This window comes from Thamnophis elegans, chromosome 13 (assembly GCF_009769535.1).
Source record: "Thamnophis elegans isolate rThaEle1 chromosome 13, rThaEle1.pri, whole genome shotgun sequence".
Lineage (NCBI taxonomy): Eukaryota > Metazoa > Chordata > Lepidosauria > Squamata > Colubridae > Thamnophis > Thamnophis elegans.
The window spans coordinates 20,083,520-20,106,821 of NC_045553.1; the positions used below are offsets into that span (position 1 = coordinate 20,083,520).

At 49.4% G+C, this 23,302-nt stretch overlaps 1 protein-coding gene across 2 annotated transcripts; it reads left to right on the forward strand.

Moving 5' to 3' along the window:
- Nucleotides 1–15: 15 nt before the first annotated feature.
- On the forward strand, nucleotides 16–23,219 carry KANSL3 (KAT8 regulatory NSL complex subunit 3). 2 transcript variants are annotated; one of them, XM_032229567.1, is made up of 22 exons: nucleotides 16–105; nucleotides 1,712–1,989; nucleotides 2,190–2,360; nucleotides 4,302–4,392; nucleotides 4,615–4,800; nucleotides 6,274–6,405; nucleotides 7,052–7,168; nucleotides 7,923–8,024; nucleotides 8,154–8,225; nucleotides 9,160–9,234; nucleotides 10,113–10,270; nucleotides 11,184–11,247; nucleotides 11,827–12,030; nucleotides 12,606–12,759; nucleotides 15,550–15,729; nucleotides 17,405–17,489; nucleotides 18,458–18,615; nucleotides 19,613–19,725; nucleotides 20,287–20,509; nucleotides 20,898–21,028; nucleotides 21,281–21,446; nucleotides 22,349–23,219. In XM_032229567.1, the coding sequence occupies exons 2-22, from the start codon at nucleotides 1,772–1,774 to the stop codon at nucleotides 22,900–22,902; spliced, it is 3,354 nt and encodes a 1,117-aa protein (XP_032085458.1). In that variant the 5' UTR covers nucleotides 16–105; nucleotides 1,712–1,771; the 3' UTR covers nucleotides 22,903–23,219. The 2 variants fall into 2 exon arrangements, with proteins under 2 accessions (XP_032085458.1, XP_032085459.1); XM_032229568.1 differs by lacking the exon at nucleotides 16–105 and adding an exon at nucleotides 902–925.
- Nucleotides 23,220–23,302: the final 83 nt, after the last annotated feature.

Here is a 23,302-nt window from a genome sequence, read left to right on the forward strand (position 1 = left end):
TCCCTCCTTCTCCCTCTTCGCGCGTGCGCAGAAACGCGAGGCCTGGCCGGGTCAGTCACGCCGTGGTGGCGGCGTCGCCGCCCTGCTGCTCGGCTGGGGAAGCAGGTGAGAGGCGCTTCCGCCGGGGAGGGGGCGGCGTAGCGGTCCTCGACGGGAGCTGTAGTCCGGGAGGGGCCTGCAGTCTGCACATGCTCAGGAGCGCCGGCGCTACCTCCCCTCCCCCCACCGCGCCTCACGTCCGTCTCAGGCGCAGATGGAGGCGCCTCTCCCGCGGGGCGGCTCCGAAGGCCCCCGCCCGAGGCTGGGGCACACCCGCCATGGAATACCTCGGGGTTGGGGCTCCTCACCGCCTGCCTCTGGCCCTTTCCGGGGGAGGGGGGCTCCTGGACCTGGACGGCTGCTCCGGGGAAAGCGAGGGGGGGCTGGGCTGACCACTGCCGGGGTCAGTCTCCCCCCGTGTAACATTCAGGCGAAAGGGCAGCCAATGGTGGTGATGGGTTTGGTGCCATAGAGGCCTCGGTGAGACCCGGGATCGCCCCCTCCGAGGCCCCCATTGGCGCCTGGGTGCTGTGAACATCTGGCTGAGGGAGAACCGAGCAGAAGAAGATACATGCTGCCTGTCCGTCCGTCAAAGGCAGAGGTCTCCAAACTTGGCCCCTTGAAGACTTGTGGACTTCAACTCCCAGAATCCTCCTGTCATCAGAGCTGACTGGGGAATTCTGGAACTTGAAGTCCATAAGTCTTCAAGGGGCCATGTTTGGAGACCTCTGATCTAAATGGAGAGGTTGCAGAGGAATGGATTACAAGAGAGTAAATTATACTGGCTGGAGAATCCTGGGAAATGAAGTCCACAAGTCTTCAAGGGGCCATGTTTGGAGACCTCTGATCTAAATGGAGAGGTTGCAGAGGAAGGGATTACAAGACAGTAAGTTATGCTGGCTGGAGAATCCTGGGAATTGAAGTCCACAAGTCTTCAAGGGGCCAGGTTTGGGAACACCTGGTCAAAAAGTGTGTCTGCTTCGGTCCTCTTGCTTGACAGGTTGGCCCTGGCCTCCTATTTGGAGATCTTTGACCCTTGTTCTGGACTAGCAGCTCCTGCAAGCGCAGCTGACCCTGTGGAGGCTGTGGCCAAAAAGGCTTTGTCCAGCTGTGCCCGAGCAGTAGGTTATCATCATCATCATCTGCAGAGGTGCTGCACAAGGAAGCTCCTTCAGAGAGCCCACAAAGGCTGCCTTGGACTGTGGGTGCAGAGACTCCACCGATAAGTCACCATCAGAAACTTTTGCATCCGTGTTGCAAGCAATTCTCCCTTGGTTACCCGGCTGCTCCTAGGTCCCATTGAAAGCGCTGGTGTTCAATGCACGATGTGATCTGTTGGGGCAGATTCTTCCTCTGGGATTGATCCAGCTGATTTAATTTACCTGGGAGAGGCAGGACGAGGCGAGGCTGCATTGCAGCCTCTGCTCTCCTAGAAGGCATTTAGGTTGTGATTCCCTCTGGGGGATTAATAGTTCAGCTTTGTTACTAATTGTGTGCTGTTTTTTAAAAAAATTGTATCTTGCAATTTATTTCATTGTGCATTTTATCTTGAAATTGCAAAGAGTCCTTCAGAATCGTAGCAGCCTGTGATTAATCAATAAATTAATCCGGGCTACATAGAACATATCCCTAGTTTGTGTTTTTTCACCTGCTTGTTCGTCCCTTCTCCCAGACCAAAAGATGTGCAGCTTGGAGAACAGATGGTGTCATTGCTGAACACAAAGACTGAAACATGTCTTATCGAGGGACTGAGCGGGATTTTCAAACCTCGGCACGGAGGATGGGGACCTCTCTGCTTTTCCAGCTGTCGGTCCACGAGAGGGAACTGGACTTGGTCTTCCTGGACCACAGCTATGCCAAGCCATGGAGTGCTCACCCTGATGCCAGTAATGCTCGTCCCACACGCCTGCTGTTTGTCACTCCCAAGCGACATCAGGATAATAGCGCTGCGTGAGTTGTCTCTTTCTTTCTCTGCCCTCCATCTTGAATGAACATTTAATGGGACCAACACCACACATGTTGGGCCCATGTTGTTTTGAGTGTTGTACGTATTGCCTGTGTGCTGATTTTCTATAAGCTCATAAGCCACTCAAGAGGAACAGATGGTTACAAAATGCTCCTTGTCCTGAAACTGCAATATCTCTTTCCAGGGAGGCTGATGTTCCTATTGATGTAGAAACAGTGACACCAACACCCGTGCCCCTCTATGACAACCAGAAAGCCCGAACTGTGATGAATGAGTGTGAACGCCATGTGATTTTTGCCCGTACAGACACTGATACCCCTCCTCCACCTGAGGACTGGGAGGAGCATATGAACAGGTATAAAAATGAGTGGAAGAAAGACGTTAGAAGTTCTGCTGATGTTGCCTCTGTCTTGATGGTCTTGTTTCTGATCCTGAGTATAATTTGGGGATATAATATGAGAGTTGTAAATTTATTTTGAATTTCAAAATATGGCTTCTGGTCATCTCAGATTATACTCTGAACTATGCATAGAAATTGATGTTAATTGATGGTTTGTGTTTTATTATAATAATGACTGTGTGATAAGTATAACACTGCTCACCATATAAAATCATACTATATTGATAAGGTGTAGTTTTATGGGGTCCTTTGTACTCTCTGAGCTTGCTTGTTTTCTTGTTTTCATTACCCCAACTAGATTACATGATCAGTGCTAGTAAGGAGTGCAGTTTCCTGTCAATATATTCTGGTGTTTAGCCTATCTGTGTTGGTGGGGGAGGTATCTTAGGGATTCTTTGTTTGGGCTCTTTACTGCTGGCTCTTTGGCAGTTTCTTGATTGAGGTATTGTGTACTTGATTGTTGGTCTGATGTTAACCTTGGAGTTAAATCTATGCTGATCTGGGTGTTGATTACTGATGGAGAAGTGCTGGAGTCTTTTTGTTCCCTTTTGGGCTGGTTGATTGTCTCTTTTGCACAGTCTATAGATGATGTTAATGTCTATGGATTTATTGATGGCTGATTTATCAGAGTGGCAGGCTTTTAGAAATTCCCTGGTATTTTTGGATTTGGCCTGGTCTAGGATAGTCACATTTTTCCAATTGAAACTATGGTTAAATCTGTCTATATGTTGTGAAATTTTCATCATGCCTTCTGACTGCCAGTTGGCGTTCATGGATGCCTCCTGCCAGTCTTCTGCTTGTTTGTCCTACATAGTGGTTGTTGCAGTCCTTATATTGTATGTTGTAGATGACTCCTGCTGGATCTTTTGGTTTGCCTCAGATGTTTGAAGGGCTACACCAATTCCATGTGGTTGTAGTTGCAGGTTAGAGAGAAGCATTCTATGAACACTGAGCGCACATCTTCCAGGTTCAAGGCTTCTTTATCAAGTAAAAGACTGTGATGTTTCCTCTGACAGGAAGAGTGGGAGGAAGAGACTAGAATTTTAATCCTGGAGTAAACATTTACAACAAGGAGACAGATCTCATGACTCTTGGACTGGCCTCTAATGAAAAACTTCTCTAGCTTTATCATGGTTGTGAGGCTTCTGCAATAACCCAATACCTGAATACGTTTACCCCCAATCTGGGGCTATACTATAATAGCACTTAGCCCTTAGACTTATATACCGCTTTTCGGCTCTCTTTAAGCAGTTTTCAAAGTCAGCCTCTTGGCCCCAACAATCACAGTCTTCATAATGCTTCTCTCTAACCTGGAATTGCTGGTTCCTGCCTTGCCAGCTGCAGCCCTCACTGTTACTTCCATGGTAAAATAAATATGGGGTATTAATGTGCTAAATGAATTAATACACCCTAATGCAGCCGTGCTACTCTGGAGAAAAATACTTTAAGTATACTTCTAATATTTAAATGGAAAACTCTTCATTGCCACAACACATGCGTGAATGTGAGCTTTGTCCAGGGTGGGGCCGTCTGTGCACAAACCCCCATGTGCTGCGGCTTTAGGAACCGACATTATGAGCTGCCCTTCCACTTGGTAGGCCCAGTCCTGTCATCCAGTTGGGAAAGGGCAATGCGAGCCTTGCAGTCACTTCCTCAAGGTTCCAGCAATGGCCTCAAGGCAGTAGAAGTCAGGTTTAAATAAATCGTAATTCTCCATGTTTAGATGCGCAGCAAACATTTGAAGGTGTAAGCTTGCTGTTTCCTTGTCTCTGCCTGCAAAAACAAGGGCAGAAGTAGATTTTCTGTTAGTCTGACCCAAGCAGGAGTTAGAAACTTCTAATGCAGTCCTGGGTTTTTTCAGGAGCCAGATTTGATAATGGAATTTTTCCTTTCCAGGTCTGGCTGGACAATGGCCCAAAACAAGCTGTTTAATAAGATCCTGAAAGCCTTGCAGTCTGACCGACTGGCCCGATTAGCTAATGAAGGGGTAAGAATCTCCTGGCTCTCGCTCCTTTCCCGCCCACTTTCCCTACGCTCTGCACTTGCAGCCGTTCCCTCACTGGTGCTGGAAGACGAAGTGTAATCCCTGTTTTGTTTATCCCGACCTTTCATCCAGTTGAATCTGGATGCTTCCGCTTTGCCACCAAGCTGGAAGAGAAGAGCTGCAGTGACTTAGCCAGGGTATTTTTTCTTGCTTGCTTTCCACAAGGCCTGCAATGAGCCAGTGCTGCGGAGAATAGCGGTGGACAAATGTGCTCGGCGGGTCCGGCAGGCTTTGGCCAGCATCAGTTGGGATGCCAAGCTGATCCAGTGGCTCCACTCCACTCTGGTAGAAACGCTCAGCCTGCCAATGCTGGCTGCCTACCTGGACGCCCTGCAGACCCTCAAGGGGAAGGTGAGGGGAGCGAAGGGCTTGGGGAGGGAGGAGGGGGAAGGAGGGTTTCATGCCTTCTATTTCGGGGTCCCCCGTGTAGAGGAAATCCTCTTGTTTTGACAAGAGAACCCAAAGTGCCGGTTCTGACATTGTACAAGTAGCCCTTGACTTAATGACCATCATCAAGCCCAAAATTTCTGTTGTTAAGTGAGACATTTCTTACCTGAGCTTTGCCCCATTTTACAACCTTCCTTGCCACTGCTGTTAAGTGAATCACTGCAGTTGACAAGTTAGCCACCTGGTTGTTCAGTGACTCTGGCTCTCCTCATGGACTTCGCTTGTCGGAAGTTTGCAAAAGGGGATCCCGGGAGTCTGGGACACAGCAGCCGTCATAAGCAGGAACCAGCTGCCTAGCCTCTGACTTTGGACCACGTGATCTGCAGAGGTCATAAGTGGGACCCAACAGTCACAAGTCACTTTGTTCAATGCCATCGTAACTTTGAATGGTCACGAAATGAACTGCTGTAAGTCGAGGACTACCAGCACTGCAGTTTTTTGCATTGTAAGTGGAGATGGAAGGGATTGATGAGGAGGAGACACCAATTGGGGGGGGAGGGGTAATTGAAGTCTGAATGAAACCCCCCAAAAGAAGGACTGATGTCCTTGTAAGAGCAGGTGAAAAATGGGATGTTCCAGAGAATGATCTGGTTCATTCCAGGAGAGGAGTTGGGTTTGTTGGGTTTCTTGTTTTCTTTTGGCTGAGCGTAAGGAGGAGGTTTAAAACTCAGGAGAGGGCGGAAAACAGAAAAAGGAAATATTAAACATATAAGTATATATTCAAAAACAAGATATAAAGGGGGGAAATATAATTAGGGTAGACTAGTGAAGGTAGGGGAATAAGAAATGATACCATATTATATTTGGGCTGACAGAAATACCATCCCAAGGAAACATAAACTGAGTTTTGAAATATACACCAACAATAATAGAAAAAGAAAGGGAGAGAGCAGGAGAGAAAGAAAGGAAGACGGGGGAAAGAGGTAAGAAGAGGAGGATGGAAGGGGGAGAAAGAGAAGGAGAGAGGGTAGGAAAGGGAAGAGGAAGAGCAGGAGTAGGAGAAAGGTAAGGGAAGAAGGGAGGAGAAGGAGAGGAGGAAGAAAGAAAGTAGAGAAGGGAGGGAGGGAGGGAGACAAGAAAGGGAAAACGAGGTGTTACAAAAGGAGGAAGGGATGGTAAATAAAGCAACCCAAATTGTACATTATAACTTATTAAATGAAATAATAAATGTATAAGAATGATAAATGTAAAAAAGAATACCAATTATGTGAATGTATACTTAAAATGGTATGTAAGAGAATAAAAAATATATATTAAAATTTAAGAAAAGAACAAAGAACTCAGGAGACTCAGGGCGATGAGGGCCAGCCTGGTCAAAAGGAGGCGGTTCAGAGAAGGTTCTGGGCTTCCACAGCCTGTGTTGTTGCTGGATTTCAGATTCCCTCCCTGATTGACCGGATGCTCTTATCTTCAACGGCCAAGACGGGGGCGGCCGGAGCCGAGGCCTTGTCCCTCTTGCTGAAGAGGCCCTGGGATCCAGCCATTGGCGTTCTCTCCCATAATAAACCAGTAAGTGCACAACAGGCCTTCAGGAAAGGAGGGCTCCGGGGGACACGGTTCTTCCTAAACAACCAGTCCCAATATGAACCATCCTATCTAGACGGGTGCTCTCACCTAGTCAAGTATACAAAGCAAACCAGAATCGGTTCCTCGTTATTCTTAATAAACGGGCAGGTTACAACAAGGCCCTTCCAAGCCAATGTTCTGAGACCTCCTCTGGCAGCTTTACACTCCTTTGGGTCAGGCTTGTGGTCAGCGGAAGCCCAGGGCTCTCTGTCCCTGTTGTTCTAGAAGGCTCCCTTCTGCTGGTGGCCTTCATTGGAGAGTTGCCCAAGAGAGGCTTCCCCCGGGAGGGAAACTCTGCAAAGGGTCACGTGAAGTGGGCTTGAAGGAGAGACGAATGTCTGTCTGCGCCTGCTCAGCCCAGGGCTCAACGGTTTCTCTTCACCCCCTTCCTCACGGAGCAAAGGTTTCCCTGCAGAACAGCCAGGTAAACCATCTGGAAAGTCAACGTAATGCTTGAAAAAGCTTTTCCCCAAAAGGACCCATGTAATTAGGCTTACAAAGGGAATCCCCACTTTGCTGTCTGAGCTGGGACGGCTCAAAAGGACAAATTTCTGAGGGTCCTTTGCATCTGTGGGTGTTTTTCTCCCAGAGCAAGTTACCCGGCTCTCCCCTCATCCTACTGGCATCATCTGGACCCTCGAATTCCATGTTCCCCACTTCTCGGCGGCATCGATTCTGGCAGTCACAACTCTCGTGTCTGGGAAAGGTTGGTACCATTTTGGCACCCTGAAGTTGAGTCTTAGGCATAGACCTCCATTAGCAAGGGTTGGGAGAGAGGGAGGGTAAGAAGGCAGCCCCTGTGTTTGCAGGTGAGATTGCAGGGGCCACGTGCCTTCCCACCTGCTCCTGCTCCCTTCCCAGTTCATCTGCTTACCCGGAGGTGTGTGAACGTGAAGCAAGAATCAGTCAGCCTGCCCTTTGCCTCCAGCAACAAGACAAGTGTGCACCTGGTTTTGTGCTGGAGGTCTGGGCAGCTTTTCTCCTCCTTCCCTCGGGGGATGGCAGCTGTGCCCAGGATGACCTTGGCACAAATTCACCTCAGGTGTCCGTTTTTCTCAGGTCTAAACTGGGAAACCCTTAGGACAGGCCTTCATGCCTTTGGACTGTTGCAGTGCCCCTTACCTGAGTCTGCCCTTGAAGACCACATGTATTGTATTGAATGTATTTGTCCACCCGTCACAAACAAAGGGCTATGGGTGGCTAACAATATATGTTTTTTAAAAAGGCAATAGGAAACACCAGAAAGTACAAAATGGGCCTACAAGACTACAAACCAACAGAAACCACCAGTTCTGCAGCCATTGCACAGGCTCCAGCCAGGACTGGAATTCCCAAGCCCCAGGACGCTTGGGGAAGAGCTGGGCCGCATACACAGTCAATGAAGAACGAGGATAACGCAGTCATCTCTTTAGGGCCTTGTGGCTCGAGTCTGATTGTTGCTCCATCTTTTGCCCTACCAGGTGATCCCAGTCACGACCCACTTAATGAATAACGGCAGCGGAGTTGGGGTGTTGCAGTGCCTAGAACATATGATTGGCTCCATGAGAGGCAAAGTGGTGGAGGTGAGGTGGGCAGCCCATGTTCTGCCCTGTGAATCCAGATCCCTTCTTTCTTTGTTAGTTCAAAATAAGCTTCTGGCTGTGATCTTCTAAAGATGGCCAATGGCTTGGCCTCTCTCTTCCTCTCACCAGATCCACAACCATTTCTCTCACAAGCCAGTCATCCTGATTGGATGGAACACGGGAGCTCTGCTAGCCTGCCACGTAAGTATCTTTACTGCTTGTCTGTCCTTCCGTCCCCCAGGCCGGTTGCTCTGTCCCTACTCAAACATTAGGAGTTGGAACAGAGGCCCTTCAGGACGCAGCAGTATTAGCTATCAGCTTTCAGAAGGATTGGTCCCAAGACTTCAAGGGATGATTTTGACTGCTGCATTTCAAGGCACATCAGACCAAGAATATAGCTGGTAGTGCTCAATTCATGAGAGCAGTTAACCATTGCTGTCGTCAACTAAATTGCACATTCATTAGGTGAGGCAACCTTCTGTCAGCTTCCCACCACCAAAGTCAGTGTGGGAAGTCGCAGAAAGTTGCAAATCCCAGCTCTGCAGGCAGGTCGGTGGCTGCGGCTGGGGGAGGGGGGGAGCAGGGGATGATGATGCACGAGTGGCTAGTGCAGCACAAACACAGGGAGGAGCTGGGGTCGTGGGTGGAGGAAACTCATTCCAGGGATGGGCAGCCTTCCTGCCAGCTTCCCCACTGGCTTCCTCCCTTCGAAAGGTTGTTGAACAAACGGCCGAAGGGTGAAGGACTTCTTGCCTGTTGCTGTTTCTCCTGCTGCCCTATGGCTGTGGTGATATGAAATGCCCATGGGGTGGGAACATTTAGCCATTTGGTTCACTACAAAAGTGGTTTCTCACCAGCTGCCTGTTGGCCACCTTTGCTTCTCCCCCCAAATGGCACAGTTTCTACCTAGCAGAACAGATCAGCCTGTAAGTGAGCTTAGGACACACATCCCTGCCCCCTCGCTGTTCCAAGGAATCCTGAGACCCTCTGTGAGCCTTCCCAGGGCACATCTTGCAAAACGAGGGGATTTGGTTGCAGGAGCCACGGTGGCCTTGCTGGCCTCACCCGCTCCAGAGCTTGTGCATTTGCAGCCCTTCCCCAAAGTCACCTGTGGGCCCTTTCGTTTCCCCACCAGGTTTCCGTGATGGAAGATGTCGCAGCCGTTGTGTGTCTTGGATTCCCTCTCTTAACAATCGATGGGCCCAGAGGGGTGAGAGTGAAAGCGAGGCCGGGAAAAACATTCTTAGTTTCTGTTTTTCTTCACCTTCTTTGTCTTGCTCTTTTATCTTCTGCGCTTACCTTGCCAACTTTGTACTGAAGTATTCTGCAGGTTGTCTTCAATAATAATAAGATTATGTAGAATAGAATAGAATGAGCGAGCTGGAAGGGACCTTGGAGGTCCTGTAGTCCAGCCCCCTGCTCAAGCAGGAGAACATCTACCATTTCAGATAAGTGCCCAGTCTCTTCTTAAACCCCCCCACCCCCCAGCTTCTAGTGGCAAGCTGTTCCACTGGTTAATTATCCTCACTGTTAGGAAGTTTCTCCTTGATTCCAGGTTGCGTCTCTCCTTGATTAGTTTCCATCCATTGCTTCTTGACCTGCCCTCTGGTGCTTTGGAAAATAGGTTGACCCCCTCCTATTTGTGGAACGCTGCTATCATGTCACCCCCTAATTCTTCTTCTTCTTCTTCTTCTTCTTCTTCTTCTTCTTCTTCTTCTTCTTCTTCTTCTTCTTCTTCTTCTTCTTCTTCCTTTTCTCCTCCTCCTCCTCCTCCTCCTCCTCCTCCTCCTCCTCCTTCTTCTTTTCTTTGTTGTTGTTCAGTTGCTAAGTCATGCCTGACTCTTTGTGACCCCATGGACCACCACATGCCAAGCCTCTCCCCCCCCCCCCCCATTCTCCATTGTGTCCCTGAGTCTGCCCAGATGCATGCCCACTGTGTCACTGGTGCTACCTGGCCATCTCATCCTCTGACCCCCACCCACCCCTTCTCCTTTTGCCTTCAGTGGGAGAATGACAGCCTGTCTCACATTTGCTCTGAAACGCTCCCTCCACTGTAACAAGTTCTGAAACTTCTGTTTTGGGGCGCAGGATGTCGATGACCCTCTCCTGGATATGAAGGCACCAGTTCTCTTTGTGATTGGCCAGAACGCTCTCCAGTGCAACACAGAATCCATAGAAGATTTCCGAGAGAAGCTTCGCGCTGAAAACAGCCTGGTGGTGGTGGGAGGGGCGGATGACAGCCTCAGGTGTGTGAGCCGGAGCACGTCCCAACATCCTTTTCTCTAATGCTGTGAGAAAAGGTGGATGATTGATTCTGTCAGTGGCTCAGGGAATGACAGGCACACTCATGGAGACTCGGTGCTCTTAATGACTCTAGCCTTACCTGAATGCCATAAATTTGTGGGAATAAATTAGGAATAGAGCTTGCAAGAATATGGAGGTGGTTGATTGAATAATAATAATAATAGATCCCATCTCCCACCCCCACCCCACTCCACTCTGCCTCCATCCTCCCTATGTGTCCTTGGTTTTAATGTCTGATTTTAAATTTTATGTTTTAACTGTATATGTGACTGTAAGCTTCCCAGAGTTACCCTATGGTAAGATGGACAGCCAATAAAATTTACAATTAATAAATTAGTAAATAAATACGGATGGATGGATGGATGATATGCCGTCTGAACCCAACTTAAACAGTTGAAAGCTGGAAATAGTACGGTTCTGCGATGCCACTTTCTTTGGGGGGGGGGGGAAATAAATGGCTTTTTTGTTTGTGTGGTGCCCATGGATCTGTGCACATCCAGGTAAGAATCACCTGCCCACATTGAGGGAAGTGGCTGTTTGTCTGTCTGAATTGTCCTCTGCTGTTGGCTTTATGAGGGTGAAAAGTTCCAAGGAGCAAGGAGGGATGATGGGGAGCAGAGAGCTTTGAAGGGGGACTGTGGCCAAAGGAGAGGAGGGGGCGAGGAGGAAGATTGCCCACCCCATGACTCCCTTGCTTATAGGGGTGGGGGAGAGAACCTGCTGTCAGAAGTTCTAAGGTGGAGTCCTTGTGGTGTCTTTTCCATGACTTGGTCTACCTCGAAGGGCTGACAGAAGGAGATAAGAGAAAGGAGGTGAAAGATCCTCTGGATGTTGACAAGCTGGTTTTTCTAATAGGATAAGCAAAGCCAAGAAGAAGTCGGAGGGCTTGACGCAGAGCATGGTGGACAGGTGCATCCAGGTGAGAGCAGCTGTCTCTTCTCCCTTGGCCTTGCAGGTTCTCCCCCATCTAGCTTAGAAGGCTTTTCTCCTCCGGGGACCCGGGACTGGCTCTTTCCTTGGACCAGCCATGGCATCTCACTCATTGGCCAGCTTTGTAGAATCACCTCTCTACCAATAGTCCTTGACTTATGACAGTTCGTTTAGTGATCGTTCAGAGTTATGACGGCACTGGGAAAAATGGCGTAGGACCACTTGTATTGTAGCATCCCCATGGTCACGTGATCAAAACTCAAAGGCCTGGCAACTGACTCATACTTATGACGGTTGCAACATCCTAGGGTCCCCTGATCCCCTTTTGCGACTCTCTGACTAGTCAGTGGGGAAGCCAGATTCGCTTAACAATGCCTGTGTTACTGACTTATCCACCGCAGTGATTCACTTAACAACTGTGGCAAGAAAGGTCGTAAAATGGAAGGGGGGCAAAACTCACTTAACCAATGCTTCACTTAACAACCTAAATTCCGGGCTCAAGGGTGGTGGAGGACCCCCTGTCCTTTATGACATGTGCAAAGGTGAAGCTGCCTCTTCCTCTCTGCAGGACGAGATTGCAGACTTTTTGACAGGGGTGCTTACTCGAGCAGACAGCCACGCGGGCCCCGATCCTCGGGATCTGGACATGGACAAGAAGAAGAGGAGCGCCCGGGAGGCAGCTAGGCGGGATCTGTCTTTCGACCTGCCCGACAGGAACAGCCGGCCAGCCTCTCCGGCAACCAAAATCCCCGCTTCCCCTTCTGGCTCAGAGGTGAGGGAAGCAACATAGCAATCGGTGAGGGGAAAGAATGGTCCCTGCTCCCCACCCCCGCCCAGAGCAGATGCTGGATGGAAGACAGCTAGTGCGGGAAATGGCTTTTTTTGGTGATCTTCCCTTGCAAGGTTTGCCAAGCCTTCTGGAGGTCCTTGTGTTCCTGGAGCAGAGGCATCCAATCGGCAGTGGCTGGAATTTGGGGTTTGATCTAGCAGAATGGCTTACCTGTAGCTTTTACTTGGAGAGGATCCCATTCTGAGTTCTTGGCAGGTTGCATGGGAATGAAAAACCCAGTCAAGCATTATACGTGGGCAGTAAGGAACCTTGTAGCTGGGAAAGGAAAAACGCCTTGAAGACCAATATCGACCTTTTCCCTGAAGGTCTGGCTCGCTCATCACGCTGCCTTTGGGAAGATGCTCCCTTTGAGCACCGCTGCCCTGCAGTGTTGCACCTCTGTGGGATGTGACTGAAGGAGCAAGGCTAGGAGACGGACAGGGGCCGGGTTGGCGAGCGTTAACCCTTTTGCGTGTGCTGCCGATCTCACAGACCTCACAGATCCCCTCTCTCCCTAGGAGTTCTCCAGCGTCTCCAGCAGCCCTGCCTCCAGCCCCAAGGCTAAAATGCCCGTCTCTTCTCTTCAAAAGTCCAGCCAGGTTGGTGCCAGCCAGCTGCTGAAAAGGTCTGTGCAGCGCATGGAAGGAGCGGTGATGTACAAGCAAGGCCACGGTAAGGCCAAGCCCCTCTTGTAACACTGCAGATGGGTCATCTCCCAGTGGCTTCCATCGAGTCCCTGCTTTGGTCTGCAGGCATCCTTCAAGATGGGGCTTCCTTCTCCGGGGGGATCCCAGTGGCAGCTTGGGAGCGGAGGCCGGGTGACACACGGTAGGCAGAGCCAAATGCCCCCTTTGGGATGTTGGCCTAAGCAAGCACAGCCTGGAGAGAGCAGCTGCACCCCACTCCGAGGTGGCGCAGTGGTTAGAGTGCAGTACTGCAGGCCACTTCAGCTGACTGCTATCTGCAGTTCAGCGGTTCAAATCTCACTGGCTCAAGGTTGACTCAGCCTTCCATCCTTCCGACATGGATGAAATGAGGACACAGACTGTGGGGGCAATATGATGACTCTGTAAACCGCTTAGAGAGGGCTGAAAGCCCTATGAAGCGGTATATAAGTCTTAACTGCTATTGCTATTGCTATTGCTACTCTTGCAGGGCAGAGATGGGCCTGCCCTGCTGCTCTGCTTTTTTTCTGCTGAGAGGCATGAAGATGATGATGAAGAAGAAAAAGAAGACGACTTCCAAAATAAGCAGAATCCATTAAATTGTATGCTGAACAAAGATGGGGAACCTTTGGTTAAAGATAATCAGAATGAAAGGGAGGAAGGGGATGCTGAAGCTTCTCCCAAGGCATTGAATCACTCTTTAGAGGGAAATCCATGAGTTTCATACAGGTGGCCCTTATATTACTACCAGTCAGTACTAAGTGGAGGCCCTCCCAGAGCTACTTGCAACCCAGTTTGGAAGTTATGAAAGCTCCCCCCCTCATGCACACACACACCCCAAAATGGCCAGGGGATCACATCTTGGGTGGTTTGCAGCCAGCCTGCATTTATGGCTGTTTGCAGTTCCTCACAATCACATGACTAGGATTTTTGGTGGGTTTGTTTGCCAGAAATTGGCATTTTGCTGGTTCCCAACAAAAAATGCCATTGGGTATAATGGGTTTGTTGAACTACGCCATGTTCACTTAAACGAATGGTAGCGTTCGTTTAACAACCACTGTATTTGTTTAATGACCACTTCCAAAAAGGTTATGAAATTGGGTGCAGTCATGTGGTGACCTGCTTAATGACCGCCACAATTTACAGCTGTACTTTCAGGCTCAGTTAAGGTCAAGGATTACCTGTAATTCATTGCCTCTTTTTCGCAATTTGTCCCCTTGTGGGTTAGAATGTTTTGCTATTTTCTTAGTTTTAGATGGATATCTAAGCATTTGTTGTGCTTTAACGTCAGTCATTGACAAATGCTCACTTGTTCCGGCCTCTAGATTTTGTTCGTATGAGTTGCAGGACTCTATAACAGCACACTCCACACCAGGTATACTGAAGAACCAAAACTTAGCTCAGTGTAGCTCACACCCGAAAAAGTGGCAGGAGGTTGTGAAATGACACGGAATGAAGTTGGTTGTGGTTGGATTGATTTCCAGAAACACCCAGTCATCCAAGTTTGTTATTTGATCTACCTGGGGGAGAGCTTTGATTTCTGATTACAGAATTACTCTAGAGATTGGGAATGGGTCTTCCCTTCTCCTGTGTGCTGCTTGGGGAATCCAATCATGCTTGGGGAATCCAATCATGGGTTAACTTTGTCCATTAGCCTAGAGACTGAGTATGTAAACTTTGACCACGCCTCCTCTGACTGGACCGGATCAGTTTTTTTACTCAGTCCAGCCTAACGAGACGTATCTCAATTTTCTCTAGACTAATCGACAAAATTCTCATCTTATTCTTGGATTCAGCAGTCACATATTGAGGTTTTGAACTAGTTTATTACCTTCAGAGGTGGAGGTGGCAGTTCGCTGCCAGTCCAGATCCTCCCCGCCGTCGGATCTCTTGTCTGGGATCGGGGACTGCGAGATCCATAGGCCCGTCGCGCTGGGACACAGCAGCGGTGCTCCCAAGAGTGGAGTTTGAGGTTCCCTTCCCTCGCTTACTGTTTGCGCGCGTCTTGGGCTGGTGCGCCGCCCTGTGCCATCTTGTGCCGGGAGCGACCCGCCTGTGTGGCGCGGTTCATCCCAGGCATCTTTCCTTGCCACGCGGCATTTAATTTAGACGGAACTGCGGCCGTACTAACCCTGCATATAGTAAGAGTTACTTGTGCTGTGCTCTGAAAGAAGGCATTGGAGAAGGTTAGAAGAAAGAGTCCTAGGCATTTTGTTAGAAATACCCAGTGGTGGGTTGCAGGCGGTACGCCCCGGTACGCGCATACCGGAGCCAGCCCAGAGCACCGGATACCATTCCGGTACGGTGCTCCGTAGGGCCCACCTGCCTGCCTGAGCTCCTTACGGGTGTTTAAAGGCTTCTGCGCAGATGCACGGTATGTACAGCGCCTGTGCGATGCTCCGCGGAGCAGCTGGAGCATTGTGGAAGCGCTAAGACACATGCATGCACTGCGCACATGTGCGCATCCATGAGGACGACGCTAGCCCCGTTCCAACCGTACGAGTTGGAACGGGATTTGAAACCCACCACTGAAAATACCTGTATGTAAGAATGACCTCACATACTCATTACAATCCTCTGTGTGTCTCAATCCTCCATTAGAACAGAGCGCTTGCCAGAAATTTGTGGTTCATGTATCCGGTTTCCTCAGTAAAAGCAGCAGAGATGCTGAAGGCAGAGAGGAGAAGCCCCGGTGCTTCCTTGCGCAAGCAGCATAGAGAAAACTGCCAATGTACCAAGAGCAGGGACCTGGGTACAGACCTGTTCAAATTCTTCTGCTGTATCATTCTCTCTTCAGAGCTGTCCCCGGATGCAGGGGAGAAAGAAGAGCTTCGGAAGCCACTAAAGAGACACCAGGCCTCCAGCCCCACCCATGGCAGCAAATCTTCCAAGCGAGCCAAAATCAAGGTGACCATCGTCTCTCATGGAGAAGCTGCTGGCTCCGGGAATGGCACATCCTTGGAGGGACCGCCAGAATGTGAGTCCTGAGAAACAGAGCCACTGACACATATCTGGAGGTGGGCAGTGCAGAAGATAACGTGGCCTCACAGATTTCCCTTGGTTCTGGTCAGCTGGGAGCAAAGCAGGTTTGATCTGGTGACTAGATTCCTGTCTAGGATAGGAATCTCCTGAAATCCTGTATTTCCCAGCCTGCAGAGACTTGGTGGAGCTCATTCTAAAAAATGCTTTAGTATTACAACGGGTGATGTTTCTTAGCTGCAGTTTTGATTTTTGTGGATGTGTTGCTATGGTTTCTAAAGCATGTGTCATTATACAACTCATTACAAAGACAAAGGGACATGTAGCATTGGGATTGCAAAACGGAAGGTTTTTGTGAATTCTGGTCAATGAGAAGGCAGGTCATGACTCAGAAAAGATCTTTCCTGATTCTGGAAGATTCTGCTGAACCCGTTCTCCTCTCCTGTGATTTGTTTGGTGAAATGTTTGTGTTTCGTGAGTTGCATTTCATCATGTGGTGAAGGTGATGGATGGATAGCAGAACGGAACTTCATGAAACCTGCCTGGGTTTTTAGAAACTGATGGTTGGTCTAGTTGACTTTCAATGGTGCCCTTGCCATGGCTTCCCAAAGGTTAACAGGCCAGCATTGCCCTCCCACAAACAGCAGGCATTCCCTTTAGAAGCGCAAGGCTTTCCATGGACTCTGTGTTTCTCATTGGAAAAGCCTTTGTTTTAGTCAGTGTTTTTCCCATAACTTGTTTTTGGTTGTGGTTACCAGAGGGGTCTCCAAACCCCCCCCCACCCCAGCCCCGGGCTATGGTGGCACCAGAAGCCATTGTAGACCGGAGGGTCTTTCTGAGTGAGGTTAAGGCATTTCCACCCTTCTACAGCAGCCCTTCATGTGGAGCAGGACTGAATAAACTCATACACGAGGACCTGGAGACTTCCAAAGCTGGACAATATTATACTTTTGAAAATCGGCCTAAAATACTAAAATATTCAACTGTAATTTTTAAAAAAATTACCGTACAAATTAACTAATTTGTATTTGGTCATTGAAGCATAAATTTATCAGCTTTGAAAGTCTCAGCTTTTAAAAAAAATGTAATTATCCAAACTTTATTTCTCTTTACAGAAAATAATGAAATGCAGAAGTAAACTTGAACCAAACAAGAATTCCCTCTTACCATACGTGGACAGGAGGAATGAGCAAGACAATTTTTTTTTATTTGTATCCAAACACTGCAATAAATACATAATTTTAACTCATTTCTGTTCCTGTGTATTTTATAAGTATTTTAGGGGAATGCTGACAAAAGTAAAGCCAATTCAAATAAGTCCTGCTGTGAATGATTGACTAATGAGAAGAGGTGTTTGGCTAGAGAAGGAATCTGGAGGAAGTGATAGTAGAGCTGCTGCAGTATCATTTATGAAGGCAGGGGTGGAGCTTCATTTGTTTTCTTGCATACTGTAAAAGCTGAAGTTTTGTGTGTAAATTCTTTGACACCTGCTGAGTGAGCAGCAAAGTATTGTGGTGTTTTGCGTCTTTTTCACAATCGTGACAGTTTATGACCTGCAAGATGAATGTAGGTTTTTACCCCCCCCTCAATCCTTTCTACATGTTGTTAGAATGAGGCTGATTTTGTATGTTAGGATGGCCTGATTCTTCTTAATCTATATTTTCATTTTGCAGTAGCTGCAGGAAAGCCTGTTGCTGTGACTTTGGGGCAGACGATGGCCGGTTCAAAGGAGGTGACAGGATTGCTTACCACTTCCATGTGAGTATCTGCAGACACATCCCAATTTGCTGGTTTGGATGACTTTAAAAGGAGAAAAGCCTCTGCTCTGGATGGCTCATTATGCTGCCTTCCAATCAGAAGCAATAAACTCCATAGAACAGTCATTGGAAAGCCTTCCTTCCCTGCTGGTGGGCTGTCAGGGAGCATCTGCCTGGACTCCAGCAGGAACTTGTGATGAGGATAGATGACAATCATCTTCTGTTAATGACCCCATCATTCCTTGCGGGATGGAATCTGGGCAGCTGAGTGTTTACTGGCCAGATGCCCTTCCTGGCGCCAGTGCAGAGTTATATTCAGCAGCTATATTCTCACTGTGCCCAGAGAGAGAAATATCTGCCCTATCTAGGATTGAACTCACAGCCTCTTGATTGTGAGGCGAGAGCTCCACCTCTAGGCTACCGCACCACTTATGAAGGATGGATGACAATGTCTGCCTCTTACTAATGGGGTATTGGCATGATCCAGCAGAACTCTGTTTTTAAGAGAGGTACGGGTCATGTGTCAATTATGTCCACACTGGCACTTGTCAGAAGAAAAGCTGCCATCCAACCACACAGAGAGAAGGCAGACGTGTAACCGAGAGGATGCCTAAAGAGCAGGTGCAACAGCAGCTGGAGGCAGGGAAGCTGAGACATTATTTTGTCTGCAAGCAGTTCCACGGCTGCCTCTACGCAGAATCCATCCAGCTTAACTGCCTCAGACCCACTTTCTCGCTCAGTAACCGCCTTTCCTTTTCCGTTCTCCTGTGTGCTGCTTGGGGAATCCAAGCATGGGTTAACTTTGTCCATTAGCCTAGAGACTGAGTTATGTAAATGTTGACTACACCTCCTCTGACTGGATGGGTCAGTTTTTTAACTCAGTCCAGCCAAAAGAGACCTATCTCCATTTTCTCTAGACTAATCGACAAAATTTGATCTATTTTTTACTTTTACTTTTCCGTTTCCTAGGACAAGTCCTGCAACAGACGGCCCCTCCTCAATCAGCCCCACCCCCTCGCTTGCAATCCCAAGCAACGCAGCTCCCAGTGCTTTCCATGCTCTGCAGAACAGACTCGTAACCAGTGGCTCCCCTTGCTTGCAGGCCCAATCTGCCAGTGCGCTCCCAGGTAACTGCAGGCTGTGGTTCTTTCAGGGAGAGGCAGCCCTCGGGGGGGTGGGGAGGAGGAGGAGATAGGAAGGCTTCCTTGTCTTTGGCTAGATTTGGATACTGCTTGGGCACGGTGGCATTGCTGGCATAGTCACGGTGGAGCAGATGTCTGTCCTTGTTTTAAATCTCTTTAATCCAGAGGTCCCCAAACTTGGCAACTTTAAGATTTGTGGACTTCCAGAATTCTATAGTCAGCAAAGCTGGGAGTTGAAGTCCACGAGTCTTAAAGTTGCCAAGTTTGGGGACCTCTGGTTTAATCCGTCTGTTTAACCATATCATATATATAACTCCCCAACTCAGGTGTAATAACTTTGGACAGCATACACAATTAAACAATAAAAATAGATTTAAAAAAACAATTGAAACCATAATCCAAATAAAGAAAAAAACAAGATGGCGAAGAAAACATTCAGAGAGCGCATTCCTGTTAACCGCTGTGCAACCATCTAGCATCCTCTTATCATGGGATCCCCAGGCTGGTTGACCAAACTATGTTTTGAGGTCCTTCTGGAAGGCCAACAGGGTTGGAGCAGCCTCCCCTTAGGGAGGAAGGCTGTTCCATAGGGCGGGGGCCACCACAGAGAAGACTTTTCCTCCTGGGTCCTGCCCAGGGGAACTCCCTGGCTAACAGCCCCCATAACGTGCCTCTTGGGCTGACCCTGGTGGGACAGGGAGATGGAAGTGGGGAGAGGCCATCCCTCCTATAACCTCTACGCAGCCTGGAGACAAAGCCCTCAATTAAAACACCTCATGACAAAGATGGCAGTGGACCTTCCCGAAGCCAGTGCCCCTTCCAAGCAGTTTGGATTCCCTTTCAGAAGGACTGGAGAGCAAGTGTCCAGCTGCCTCCGACCTACAATCCCAGTGAATCAGCCAACATACCATCCTGGATGGCCAGGTCTAAAAGAGCCCTTGAATTTCCTGATGTGGCGTTTCTGTCTTCCGCTTCTCTTTAGGGGCAGCTTCAGCCAGCAGCCTTCTACAAGGTTTGAGCTTCAGTCTGCAGGACATCAACATGAAGCCCGCTGCTCTTCCATCCGGGGTTGCTGCTGCTGGGTCCTTGGCGCAGGTAGGCAGTGGAGGGAGCACAGGCCTGAGAGCAGCGGCTCCTGCCAATTTGCTGGAATCCATTGTTAAATTTCCTGGAATTTTGCCAGCTGGTTGAGAGCAGAGCTAAGCTGCAACATCTCACGCAGAGCTAGCAGCAGAGCAGCGGCAATGGCCAGAGGTCTTAAACCAGAGGTCTTAAACATTTACCTGCACACACCCTGCCCCTTTTGGTAGGTGGGAAAGGTGCATTTTAATGAAACGTGGAAGTGTGAAATAATGGGCAGAGTCTGATTTCAGCCATGCAGATTTGACCAAGTGAAACCCTGAGTGTGAAACTTAAGAGAAGGTGATCTTAAGGAGAGCGACAACTAGACTCCACGTACACAAAGGAAGGAGGTGAAGGATCACTTCTTCACATTCTGGAGAAAGCTTTTGCCCTTCCTTTTCGCAGGGTGTCCATACATGGCTTATGATCTGAAGACCTGAGTGTGGCAGATTAAAGACACCTCCGTTGAAACTCTTGAGTTTCTGGAGAGGAAAATGGTTTTTGTTGTGACCTTTTCTCCTTTCTGCCTTGCAGAACTCCACCTTGAAGGCTCCAGCACCCCTCCAGAGCCTGAGTGCCAGCACAACCAGCGGAAGCACAATTGTTCGGACGATCCCGGTTGCCACCTCTTTATCCTCTCTCAGAGCCTCGGCTAGCGGGAAGCCCACCACAATTCATCAGCTGCTTACCAACGGGGGGCTGGCCAAACTCGCAAGTAGCCTGCCTGGTTTGGCCCACATCTCTGGCCAGGGGACAGGTAAGAGTCCACTTGTATGGGCAGAGCAAAAAGAAAAGTGCTTCTTGGCGTGTCTCCGTGACGCAATTTGAGAGTCAGAGAATCGATGTAAGGAAGCAGCCGAAGTGGTGGGAGTTGAACCGGTACCAGGTCCAGCAAAGTTTGCCTGGTAACCTTCACCTATTTCATATGGACTCGCCCCACAGGTTTTTAGAAAACTCACGCCTTATGGAGTGCCCTTAAGGCAAATGAAGGTACAGTTGGAGTGTTCGTTGCCGAGGCCCAGCCTGGGAAAATATGCCAGCCAATTGTCTTCCTGTCCAGTCAGGGGGGCTGTTGGGAAAAGCCGTCCTCCCTGCTGGAATGTGCATTTTGGGGCCTCCGGTAACTCTGGCCTCCCCTTTGTCAGGCTTAAAGGCCCCAACCACCATCACGGTGACCCTCCGGGGACAGGCCAGTCGAGCCACCACACTCGGGCAGACCACGGTGGCAGCTGCCCAGACCCAGTTGGAGGAGCAGACACAGCTGCTGCTGCCCCAGGTAACGTGCGAGGCAGGGGGAGCTGAGCCCTGGGAGGGAGGGGGCTTGCCTTGGCACCCTTTGGAAAGGATCAGGCAGGGGGGTTTGGCCTGGAGACCCAGCTCTTGAGGGCTGTGGGGCGACCCAGGGAAAACCTGCTCCTCTCCTGACTACAACTTGCCATGAAGTTTTGTCCTGCCTGTTCACCGCAGCATTCTTGACACAATTTTACTGGCCTCCCTTTCGGTTCATTGTGCCTGTCCCATTTTTCAGGTTGCAGATAACGCGACTGGGAATCTGTCCTGCCCAGTTTCCAGCCCCATTCCTCCCAGTAAACGGTTGCCTCAACTGGACCTTGGCAAAACCCAGAGCGCCGAGAGACTCCCTGCGGCTGACCTCCCATCTCACCCCCCCTCCTCAACCGTATCGCTGTCTGTAGGTGAGGAAGAGCGACAGTCCTGGCTCGTTTTCCCTTCAGGCGGCCAGAGCCTCAGGGATGTTATGGGTCTTCCGTTTAAATAGACTCTCCCAAGGATAAAGGGAGATTTTAAATCTCTGGTTTATGTTCCGCCCATTGGATCCAAGATCAACTTTTCTGACAGCTGCGCCTTCTCAGATTATGCCTGTTGTGACTCATGCACAATGTCCCAGCTGTGTCCCTCCAACTTCTGTTAGCCCCAACCAGCATCCCCTGGGTGAAGCCTGGCATTAAACATGATTTTTTAGCAGCAATTCTGTAGTGCATGGATGCATTTTGAAGAAAAGGCTAAAATTGCTGGAGAGTTTCCTTCGAGCCTTTTCAGTAGTAGCTCCGACCCTTTGGAACGACCTCCCCGTGGAGATTCGTACCCTCACCACCCTCCAGACCTTCCGCACAGCCCTTAAGATCTGGCTATCCCGCCAGGCCTGGGGTTAAAGATTAGGATCCGTCCCCACCAGAATGATGAATGAATGTTGTTTCTATTTTTTAATTATGTACTGTCTGTATATGTCATTACGTGTATCCCCTCCCTATAGGTTGTAAGCCGCCCTGAGTCCCCTCAGGGAAAAGGGCGGCCTATAAATAAAAGCAATCTAATCTAATTGTTGGCTTTCCTGACTTTCCTTGAATCCTTGCCATAATTTACAGGTTCATGGAAATTCTGAGGCTAAAAACAGTCGGTTGCTAGAGGGCAGCTTTGAATGCCTGGCTGTTAGCCGAGCTCACAGTAAGAACTAGGCAACCCTTTGATCAGTCCGTGGAGGCCGAGGATGCCCAGCAAAATCCAGGGGCTCAGTTGTGGGAGCCGAATGCTTAACCTCACATGAACCATCCTCCCCTTTGTCCCTCTCCTTGTCTAGTAACGACCACCAGCCCCATGAAGACCCTCTATGTGATGTCAGATGCGAAACTGTCAGCACTCACAAAATCAGTCATGGCAGAAGCGGCATCCATCCAAACGGCTGCTGCGGCTTCCTCCTCTACGACTCCTTCCTCCCCTCCAGGAGCTGTGACCTTGGCGACCTCAACGACCAGCAGCCCCTCTGGCGGTTTGGGGCATTCTAAAGGGAGGCCTGTTTTGCAGTCAGCTTCCAAGACAGTGATACTCACCTCTACGCTAACGGCTTTGAAGGCCGATCGGAGCCTGGGACAGAGAGGGGAGATGACCCTGGCCAAAGGGCATGAACTTGGGACCCTGGAGACTCTGGGCAGGGTCCCATCGGTCATGGATGACAGCAGCACCATCATCCACACCCGGGAGAGCCTGACCAACAGACCTCTGCTCCCACAGGGGGTGTTGCCTTCTGCAGCCGGCACCACGCTTATTACTTTGAGCAGCAACCTCGCCGGCCCCTCCCTCCTCCCCGTGGCTGGGGCTGCCCTCAGCCAGAACCCAGGACCTCCCGCCATTTGACCTCTTTTTGGCTTTACCATGGGAAGTCAATCTTGAGGCACAGCTTAGCATTCCTGGTGTCCATGACAAGAGGACATCTTATTTGGTTTCTTTGACCCTTTTAATAAACTTTTTGTGGATGTAGCCCCTTTTAATTGCTCTGTAAATTGCTCTATTTTCCACAAGTATTCAGTACGGGCTAGATGCTTTTATTTGGAGTTCCTGAGTAGACATGCAGTGTGTGTAAAGGAGGCACAACCATTTCATTAACCACGAGGTCAGGCTGTATTCAGGGCATCAGGCCCTTCCCAAATAAACAAGGTGTAAAATGGCATAAATCAAAGGTGTCAAACTGGATTTTTTTGAGGGCCAGATCAGCATTGTAGATCTCTGTGAGCTGGGGAGGGACGGCAGATGCCTC

Bases quoted from the DNA above. Each gene is read 5' to 3' on its own strand.
- KANSL3 (XM_032229567.1), top strand. From the start codon at position 1,772: ATGTCTTATCGAGGGACTGAGCGGGATTTTCAAACCTCGGCACGGAGG. The intron at 9,235-10,112 runs GTGAGAGTGAAA...TTTGGGGCGCAG, and splicing joins CAATCGATGGGCCCAGAGGG to GATGTCGATGACCCTCTCCT. The intron at 21,447-22,348 runs GTGAGGAAGAGC...CTCCTTGTCTAG, and splicing joins AACCGTATCGCTGTCTGTAG to TAACGACCACCAGCCCCATG.